We start from the raw sequence: 10786 nt of genomic DNA on the forward strand, positions 1-10786 counted from the left end.
GCCTACCACAAATCACTAACAACAAAGGACCCAAGAAAGTATGGGTACCTAAAAATAATTAATCTTTTTTGTAGGATGTTTGGTACATCGATAGCGGCTGCTCCGGCCACATGATGAGAAATAAATCATATCTAGTGAATTTGAAGAAAATCGATGGACCAAAAGTGATTTTTGGAGGAAATCAAAATTATGGAATTACCAAAGGAGTTGGTATGATTGAAAGAAATGGAATAAAAATTGAAGATGTATCGTACGTGGAAGGATTGAAGTTCAACTTGCTGAGTACTAGTCAATTTTGTGATAAAGGCTATCTTGTGGAATTTTTCAAAGATAAGTGCCTAATAGAAAATGAGACAACGAAGGAAATAATACTCACTGGAGCAAGGAAGAAAAATATGTACGTGGTTGATTGGAGCACAACCAAAGAGTCTGTATGCTTAATGGCCAAAAATTCGAATGAAGCAAATTGGGAATGACATAGGAAGCTCAGCCATCTAAACTTCAAGACAATCAATCAACTTGCAAAGAAAAATCTTGTTGAAGGTTTACCAGATATTGTCTTCAAGAAGGACCAAGTGTGCGACGCATGCCAACGTGGAAAACAAATTAAATCGTCGTTCAAATCAAAGACGCACGAGTCAACGTCAAGACCGCTAAGCTTGCTACACATGGACTTATTTGGACCGGTTGATCCAATAAGTGTAAGTGATGAAGGAATTTTTCTAGGATATTCGACTACCAGCAAAGCATTCAAAATATTAAACCAAAGAACAATGGTGGTTGAAGAGTCCATACACGTGGTGTTTGATGAAAAATCGCACGTCAAAAATGTTGCACTGGACGTGGAAGACATGCAAAATGGTAACAGGTGTCAAATTGATTTTGGTGATACTAATGATACGTGTGAAGATAATATTTTGCAGGGTTTAGATGAGTTGGAGACCAATTCTCTAGAAAATCCCATCTCTCATCTAGAAAGTGCATGTGGCACAATTAATTTTAATATTAATAGAGATGAGGTTGGAGATCCAATTAGAGATGAGGTTGGAGATCCAGTTGGAGAACCAATTAGAGATGAGGTTGAAGATCAAGTTGGAGACCATGGAATTAATGTAGAAATTCGAACAGATCCCTCCAATTCTCAACCAGCAAACCCATCCAGTATCATGCACCCATTTGAACCAGATTTGAGATGGCTCAAAAATTACCCTCCAGATTTAGTCATTGGAAATGTACGCGATGGCGTGAAGACAAGATCCTCAACCATGGAAGCATTGTTCACGTGTTATTTATCTCAAATTGAACCAAAGGAAGTGGACGAAGCTTTAAATGATCCGAGTTGGATTGACGCCATGCAAGAGGAGCTTGATCAATTCAAACGGAATGACGTTTGGGAACTTGTTCCAAGACCATGTGATCATAATGTTGTAGGAACAAAATGGGTCTTCCGGAACAAAGCCAACGAAGACGGCGTAATTGTTAGGAATAAAGCAAGGCTCGTTGCAAAGGGATACTTGCAAGAAGGAATAGATTTTGATGAAAACTTTGCACCCGTAGCAAGACTTGAACCAATAAGAATTTTCGTAGCTTATGCCGCACACAAGGACTCCACCGTCTACCAAATGGACGTCAAGAGCGCATTCTTGAACGGATTACTTGAAGAAGAAGTTTATGTCGAACAACCACCTGGTTTTGAGGTAAAAAGGCGAAGGTGACAAAGTCTACAAACTTAAAAAGGCGTTGTATGGGTTAAAACAAGCACCGAGAGCTTGGTATGATACCTTGTCAATGTTCTTGATGAGCTGTGGATTCACCAAAGACCAAGTTGACAAAACTCTCTTTAGAATTCAAGATGGTGAACATATTTTATTAGTGCAAATATATGTTGATGATATTATATTTGGAAGCACTAACAATTCTTTGTGTGAGAAGTTTTCAAAGCTTATGCAGAAAAGATTTGAAATGAGCATGATGGGTGAACTAAATTACTTCTTGGGCTTACAAATTAAACAAATGAAAGAAGGAATTTTCATCAATCAAGCCAAGTACACCCGTGACTTGATCAAGAAGTTTGGCCTTGATGGAAAATCGTCAATTAAGATTCCAATGAGTACATCATTAAGGCTAGACAAAGACGAAGATGGAAAAGATGTCGATCAAACAAAGTATAGAAGAATGATTGGTTCACTACTATACCTTACTGCAAGCCGGCCGGACATATCTTATGCTGTGGGAGTGTGTGCGAGATTCCAAGCAAATCCAAAAGAAAGCCACCTCATCGCAACCAAGAAGATCATAAGATAACTAAAAGGAACGATCAATGTAGGATTATGGTATCCTAAAGGTACACATTTTACTCTAACGGGTTTTTCAGATGCGGATATTGCAGGTTGTAAAATAGACAGAAAAAGCACTTCCGGGACATGCCAGTTCTTGGAGGGAAGACTTGTTTCTTGGTTTAGCAAAAAGCAATTCCATCGCAATTAGTACCGCCGAGGCCGAATACATTGCTGCAGGGAGTTGTTGTGCGCAAATATTGTGGATGAAGCAACAATTGAAAGATTACGGAGTAAATTGTGATTGTAAGCATCGAAAATTTTAAATGATATTGTTGGACCGTGGTGGATAATTGATTGCTAAATTAATTACTTTAATTAAGTTAATTGGACTAATATTTATTTAATTGGGTTAATTAAATGGCCGATTAAATATTTAATTGGTTTAATTACTTAATTAACTGTAATTGGATGTTGAATTGTTCGGCCCGAGATGATGAAATATTTAATCGAGCTGGACCAGGCTATTGAATCAATTGGATTGCATAATTAGCGGGCTTGACTTGGTCTTGGCCCACTAAAATTATATGTGGATTATATAATTTTGAAGAAATTGGAATTTTTGATATTATTTGAAAATTTAATGAAATCATGAACCTGGACGCAATAGTGTCCCGATACATTCCTTCATTTAATTAAAGAAATTAAATTAAATAAGGAATTAAGAGTTGGTTGGAGATTTTCTCTCACTCTCACCACTATAAATAGTGGTTTCATTTTCAAAGAATGGGCTCTGGAAATCTGCATAACGAAGCTCTACCGAAATCTCGCCAGGATATCCTCTGGAACACGCCCGCAGTTATACTGCGTATATTGCGCTGAGGAACACGCCACTTGAACACCGGAAGCCCTTCTTTGAAGATCAAGTTGCATATTAGCCCTTCATTGAAGAACAAGCTACATAACTCCAGAGGCCCTTCAGCAAGGAACTACTCCCAGTTCGGCATACTCCCGAACTTGGCATACTTCCGGTTCAACAAACTTTGAACTCGGCATACTTCCAGTTCAACATACTTTGAACACAGCATACTTCGAGTTCGGCACACTCCCGAACTTGACATACTTTCAATTCAGCATACTCTGAACTCAGCACACTTCCAACAAGGAACTTGGCATACTTCCAGTCCGGTCATACTCCCGAACTCGGCATACTTCAAGTTCAGCATACTCTGAACTCAGCACACTTCCAAATTCGGCATATTCCGAATTTGGCACAGTTCTAATAGGCATACTTCTAGTAGAGAATTAGAGGACTTCTTATATACAGAGATTGTACCCCTTCTTGATTGATACATACTACTTGTAACCGACACTTTGAATTTTGAATATATATAATTCAAGTTTTTCGCGTTTACATATTTTGGCACGCCCAGTGGGACAGCTCTGCCTCTCATCTCTCTACTACTTCCATACCTCTACCTGCGCATCAAATGGCATCGAACAATCCCATGTTCAAGAGGACCTATGCCCAAGCTACCAAGTCCAAGTTTACACCTGCAGCTAGCTCTGGCACTACCCAGAAAACGCCAGGTCCGCTGACAAGGAACCGCGCAAAGGATTTGGGTGTCCAAGTGCCTGAACCTCAGTCCATGGCACGACGGGTGGTTCGAAGGCTCGACAAGGCCCCTGTCGCCTCAAAGACAATTGCTTTTGCTGGAAGTCCACCCTCTCCCAAGGGAGCTACCAATGGTGGTAGTCCAACTTCTATGCAAGGGAACGCTAGTAGCGGGAGCATTTCCCCCGTAACTCCGCCACATCCATTATGGAAGGCTGCACCTGAGTGGTCTCATGTCTACAATGTCATGCCGGCCATGGCGAAAAACACAGAGTCTGTGGAGGAGCAATTAGCTAGAATTGCTAAGTCTCTGGAAGGAATGGCTGTCGCTCTCCAAAATCAAGAGAAACGGCTTAACACCCTCGATAATAGGGTAGGGAGCATCATGGAGGAGCAAGGAAGTCGTGCTCCAGGAAAGCAACCCGAAGGGCAAGAAGAGGTTGGTCAGCAATCACCACGACCTCCTGTTAGCCATGCGGCAGGAGAAGCTGCTTCCCACTTACCTGCAACTGAGAAAACTATTACAGTTACCGAAGGCATGATACCGGTGGATCAGTTGAAGGACTACATAATGGGGGGCCATCAAAGGCAAGTTGGATGAAGGCCAACCTTCATATTCCTATGCTAAGCCCTACACACAAAGAATTGAGGAGTTGAAAATGGCCTACGACTATCAACCTCCTAAGTTTCACCAGTTTGATGGTAAAGGAAATCCTCGACAGCACATTGCCCACTTTGTAGAAACATGCAATGATGCAGGGACTTATGGCGATCTGTTGGTAAAGCAGTTTGTCCATTCATTAAAGGGAACTGCGTTTGATTGGTACACTGACCTCGCGCCCGGCTGCATTGATAGCTGGCATGATATGGAACGTGAGTTCTTAACCCGTTTCTATAGCACGAGGAGAACAGTCAGCTTCTTGGAACTCACCACTACTCGCCAATGGAAGGGTGAACGCGCCGGCACCTACATTGAAAGATGGAGGTAACTATGCTTGAATTGCAAAGAAAGAATATCCCAAAGTTCTGCAATTGAGATGTGCATCCAAGGCATGCACTTTGAACTCTCCTATATCCTATAAGGGATTAAGCCAAAGTCCTTCGAAGAGTTATCCAGTCGTGCTCACGACATGGAGTTGAGCATCGAAGCTAGCGGAGGGCTCAACATATTGAACTTGCCCAGCTCCTCCAATGCACCTGGAAAATAAGAAGTTAAAAAGTGGAACAAACCATTTCCAAAGGGAGAAAAGAAAGAAGTGATGAATGTGAAGGTTACACCAATGACAGTCTTCACTAAGGCAACTGAAAGGCCTAGGTCAAGATCATTTTCTGGCCCGTCAAGGGGTGGTAGAAGGCCGACAATTGAAGAAATGCAGGAGAAGACTTATCCTTTCATGGATTCCGATGTATCTCCTATGTTTGATGAGCTACTCAAACTTAGACTCATTGAGTTGCCGAAAATAAAACGTCCTGATGAAGCTACAAGGGTGGATGACCCACACTATTGCAAGTACCATCGTCTTCTTGGTCATCCGATTGAGAAGTGTTTTATCTTCAAAGATAAAGTAATGGCACTGGCTAGGGATGGGAAAATTGAGCTTGCCGATGCCAAAGCGAGCTCAAATCAAATCTCGATTACACCCGGACGGTTCGCTCCGCTGTGTACTGAAAAAGAAGATGGGAAACAACGGAAACGTCCACTCCCCTTCATTGTTAAGCATGTTGCTTGTCAAAGTTCAGAACCACAGCAAAATGATAACACATCTGAAGGAAAATGGGTGATTATCAATCATAGAAAGAAGAAAGTTGAGCCTGGGAGACATCCTAATCACACAACGAGAAGTTGGGTTGAGAAAACCTCAACAAGTGGCCATGCCCGCAGACCAAAGACGAAGGGGCATGTCAAGCAACCACGAGCACCAGTTCCTTTGGCTCAATATATGCCAAAAGGATTTAATCTTCAATGGGTAGACACTGCTAGCTCCTGCCTAAATACAAATGACAAGCCAGAAGATGGAGGTGAATGTTCATATCCTAAACACATCGAGGATGAGGAAGTGTTAATGCATAAGGCTACTTCCTACTCCACGAAAATTACCTTCAAGGATGAAGGCTTGTTACTTGGAGGCACGCCACACAATCGCCCACTATTTGTTGAAGGCTATACCCGTGGGCAAAAGCTCAAAAGAATTATGGTTGATCAAGGCTCAGCTGTCAACATCCCATCCTTTCGAGCTGTAAAGGACCTTAGTATATCTACAGATGAGCTTGCCCAAAGTCGTCTAATGATACAAGGCTTCAACCAAGGAGGGCAAAGAGCAATCGGCATCATCAGACTTGACTTAAGAATTGGAAAACTGAGTTCAGGTGTCCTCTGCCATGTCATAGATGCAAGGACATCTTATTAACTTGTTACTTGGAAGGCCGTGGATACATGAAAATGGGGTGGTACCCACGTCTTGGCATCAATGCCTCATGTTTGAAAAGAACGGTGTAGTTGAAAAGGTTGTCGCCGATGAAAGCCCTTTCACAGAGGTTGAGTCTTACTTTGCGGACGCAAAGTTCTACATTAAAAGGCAAGTTATTGTTGAAGATATTGAGGAAATCATGGATGACCCACCTTCCCAACTAAAGTCAAAGGGAAAAATAGTTATAGAGGGAGATCAACACAACACAAAACTCATCTTCCCGCTTGCAAGGATTGATACATTTAAAGCAAATGCAGCAAAATCATCTGAAGATAAAGGTGGTGATAAAGTGGGCCAAATATTCCCCACCAAGCGTACCGAGGGTTTCGACCCTAACGCTTATAAGCTTCTAGCCAAAGCTGGCAATAATCCCAACGAGCCACAGAAGTTGGGAAAGCTTATCCCAGAAGCCGGTGGTAAAGGCAAGGCAAGTCGCCAAGAACCTCAAATGCGCAAAGGGTTGGGCTATGTCCCCCCTAAACCAGTGCGAATTCTTATAAACAGGGCTGCAAGTAATTGTATCTCCGCGGAGGAAAGCGAGTATGACCCAAAACTCACTCCTACCAATGATAATGGGCAAGACAAAAAGAAGTCAGTCATCGACCGAATTGGTAAGGCGGACTCTCGACGCTCAGTCTTTGATAGACTGGGGTCAAGTCCTAAAGCCCTAAAGAGAAAGTCAATGCATGATCGACTTGGAGCTGTCCAAGTTATTAAAGGCAGTGCCAATGTTCCTGCTGAAGTGGAACCTCCCAAAAGGCTTAGAAGCATGATTCCTTCTCGGATGAGATGAGAAACATATATTCATGTTTCATGTCGTGAAGTGTTGAAAGTCCAACCGAAGACCATTGTACACACTCATGTACATAAAGAGAAAAATGAGGAAAGCGTAGGCTCAAGTGATGACGTACCACCAACCACTCAGGGAGAGGTGGCATCGTCGTTCCATATCACTTTGTGTGATGAGACCCCGATTGAGGGAGAGGATGCAGAAGAGGAACCCCATGAGTTAGAAGAAGGGGTACGAGCAGCAGTGGATGAATTAAAAGAAGTTGATCTGGGAACTCCTGATGAAGATGAAATCTATGTCACACTGCTGAAAGAATATATTGATGTCTTTGCATGGACATACAAGGAGATGCCAGGGTTAGACCCAAAGGTAGCTGTGCACCGCTTAGCAGTGAAGAAGGGGTGTCGCCCGGTTAAGCAAGCTCAACGACGCTTCCGCCCCGAGCTCATTCCCTCGATTGAAACAGAAGTTAATAAGCTTATTGAGGCTGGCTTCATTCGTGAAGTTAAATATCCAACCTGGATATCCAGTATTGTGCCCGTGCGCAAGAAGAACGGCCAGATCCGCGTCTGCGTAAATTTTCGGGACCTCAATGTGGCATGCCCGAAAGATGACTTCCCGTTTCCTATCACGGAGTTAATGATAGATGCCGTGACTAGGCATGAGTTCCTATCATTCATGGATGGCTCCTCCGGTTACAATCAAATCCGCATGGCGCCGGAAGATGAAGACTTAACTGCATTCCGAACGCCGAAAGGCATCTACTGTTACAAAGTAATGCCCTTTGGTTTGAAAAATGCAGGTGCTACATACCAACGGGCCATGCAGACAATATTTGATGATATGCTCCATAAAATGGTCGAATGCTACGTAGATGACCTGGTTGTGAAGTCAAAATTGTGCACAAACCACCTGTTGCATTTAAGACAAGTCTTCGACCGCCTACGTAAGTTTCAACTCAAAATGAACCCCTTAAAATGTGCTTTCGGGGTTGCTGCTGGAAAATTCCTCGGGTTTACTGTTCGACACAGGGGCATCGAGATTGAACAAGCCAAAATTGACGCCATAATGAAGATGCCTGAGCCGAGAAACCTTCATGAGCTTAAAAGCTTACAAGGGAAGTTGGCTTACATCCGAAGGTTCATATCAAACCTAGCGGGGAGATGTCAACCTTTTAGTCGATTGATGAAAAAGGGCATCACATTCATATGGGATGAGGCATGCAAGAACACATTTGAGAGTATCAAGTCATACTTGATGAAGCCGCCTGTGCTAACCGCTCCTGTTCACGATCGCCCACTAATCCTCTATATCTCCGCGCAAGATAGTTCTGTGGGCGCCTTGCTTGCTCAGGAAAACGACAAGGGGAAAGAGAATGCCCTCTACTATCTTAGTAGAATGATGACCCCGAACGAGTTAAAGTACTCCCCGATTGAAAAGCTATGTTTGGCATTGGTATTCGCCATAAAAAAACTTAAGCACTACTTTGAGGCTCATACCATCCGGCTTGTTTCCAAAGCGAACCCGATGAAGTATGTTATGGCGAAGGTCGTGCTCTCCGACCGCTTTGCAAGGTGGTACTTATTGTTTCAACAATTTGAAATCATCTATGTGTCGCAGAAGTCTGTCAAGGGGCAAGCCTTAGCTGATTTCCTCTCAGATCACCCAATACCTGCTGAATGGGAGTTGTCTGACGATTTTCCTGATGAAGATGTGCTTGTCATTGAAGTCCTACCCCCATGGAAGATGTACTTTGATGGAGCTTCGCATAGAGAAGGGACAGGAGCTGGAGTTGTCTTCGTCACTCCAGAAGGCGAGGTGTTGCCATATTCATTCACCTTGACTGAGCAATGTTCAAACAACGTTGTTGAGTATCAAGCATTGATACTCGGGCTCGAAATAGTGGCTGACATGAAGCAACTGAGAATTAACATTTATGGAGATTCAAAGCTGATCATAAACCAAGTGTTGGGTCTATATGAAGTGAAAAAGGCGGAGTTAGTCCCATATAACAACTATGCAAAGATACTAATGCAATGGTTAGGGGATGTCACAATTGAACATATACCAAGGAAAGAAAACAAGCAGGCTGACGCCTTAGCCGCATTGGCTTCAACTATTGCTCATCGTGCAGCCCGAGTGCGAGTATGTCAAAAGTGGGTAGTTCCCCACCAATCTTCAGTGAAGATGGCTCAGTTGATGAAACTGCTGAACTCCCTACTGCCTCAGTGTATGATATTGGCAAAGATGACTGGAGGCAGTCGCTAATTGACTACCTCACTGATGGAAAGTTACCCGAAGATCCGCGTAAGAGGGTGGATATAAAGCGTCAAGCTCCTCGCTTCATCTACTATAAAGCAAGGTTGCAAAAATCGCGCCTAGGCACTAGGCAGTAGGAGGCCGCCGCGAGGAATGGCCTCGGCGGCCTCCTCCGTGGCCGGCCGGTTCGGCGGTTCGGCGAATTTTTTTTTTTTTTTTTTTGAAAATGTCGGAAAACTTTCGGAAGGCATAACTTTTTACTTGGTTGTCCGATTTGGACAATTTTTTTTTTTCAAATCATGTATTTTTTCGAGATCTATACACCAAAGGCAGTTTGGTCCACTAATTTCTCAAAAAAAATGCTTCTTTAGCTCTTAATTTTAGTTTTTTTTATGTATTTAGATGGTTTAAACAATCTTTTGAACAATTTTACAACCACTTTTGTAAATAGTTTCTAAGAAATAACTATGGAAACCTTATATTTTAGTACTAAATTTTGAAAATTTTTAATTAAAATTTTTTTTTAATTAAAAAAAATAAAAAAAAAATAAAATAAAAAATAAAAAACCAGCGCCTAGGCGCTAGGCGCCCCCTTGGCGCCTAGCATTTTTTGCAACATTGTTATAAAGAGACATTGTATCGTCGTTCATTCGAGGGAGTCTTTTTCCGATGTCTAGGGGAAGAGGAAGTTTTACAAGTTACATTTCCATATTAAGCGAATGTGCTATTATTGGCCTACAATGGTAAAGGATTGCATAGACTACGCTCAAAGGTGTCAAGCTTGTCAATATCATGCAAACTTTATCCACCAGCCACCAGAATCTCTACACCCAACAGTTGCATCTTGGCCATTCGATGCTTGGAGACTTGATGCGGTTGGCCCAATTACGCCTAAGTCATCTGCATGGCATGCATACATACTAGCTACCACCGTCTACTTTTCAAAGTGGGCGGAAGCTGTGGCATTGAAGGAGGTGAATAAAGAAAATGTTGCAGACTTTCTCCGTGCTCACATCATCTATCGATTTGGTATCCCGCGTTATATCTTAACAGATAACGAGAAGCCCTTTGATAACAAGTTGATGGACAAGATCTACAAGCTTTTTGACTTTAAGCAGCGAAACTCATCAGCTTACTATGCAGCTGCAAATGGGCTTGCTGAAGCTTTTAACAAGACCCTGTGCAATTTGTTGAAGAAAGTGTTCTCAAAATCGAAAAGGGACTGGCATGACAGAATGGAAGAAGCTTTGTGGGAATATAGAGCCACATACCGCACACCTACTCAAAGCACTCTATACTCTTTGGTGTATGGTGTAGAAGCGGTCTTGCCTCTAAAGCGCCAGATACCCTCCTTAAGATTGGCTATACAAGAGGGCCT

At 42.6% G+C, this 10786-nt stretch overlaps 1 protein-coding gene across 1 annotated transcript; it reads left to right on the forward strand.

Annotated features, from left to right (window-relative positions):
• Positions 1–8334: 8334 nt before the first annotated feature.
• Positions 8335–9417, forward strand: LOC109183668. The gene has a single exon (XM_019333724.1). The coding sequence runs from the start codon at positions 8335–8337 to the stop codon at positions 9415–9417; it is 1083 nt and encodes a 360-aa protein (XP_019189269.1).
• The last annotated feature ends 1369 nt before the right edge of the window (positions 9418–10786 follow it).

This window comes from Ipomoea nil, unplaced genomic scaffold (genome assembly GCF_001879475.1).
Source record: "Ipomoea nil cultivar Tokyo-kokei standard unplaced genomic scaffold, Asagao_1.1 scaffold1149, whole genome shotgun sequence".
Taxonomy (NCBI): Eukaryota; Viridiplantae; Streptophyta; class Magnoliopsida; order Solanales; family Convolvulaceae; genus Ipomoea; species Ipomoea nil.

Coding starts and splice junctions, on each gene's coding strand:
- LOC109183668 (XM_019333724.1), top strand. CDS start 8,335: ATGAAAAAGGGCATCACATTCATATGGGATGAGGCATGCAAGAACACA.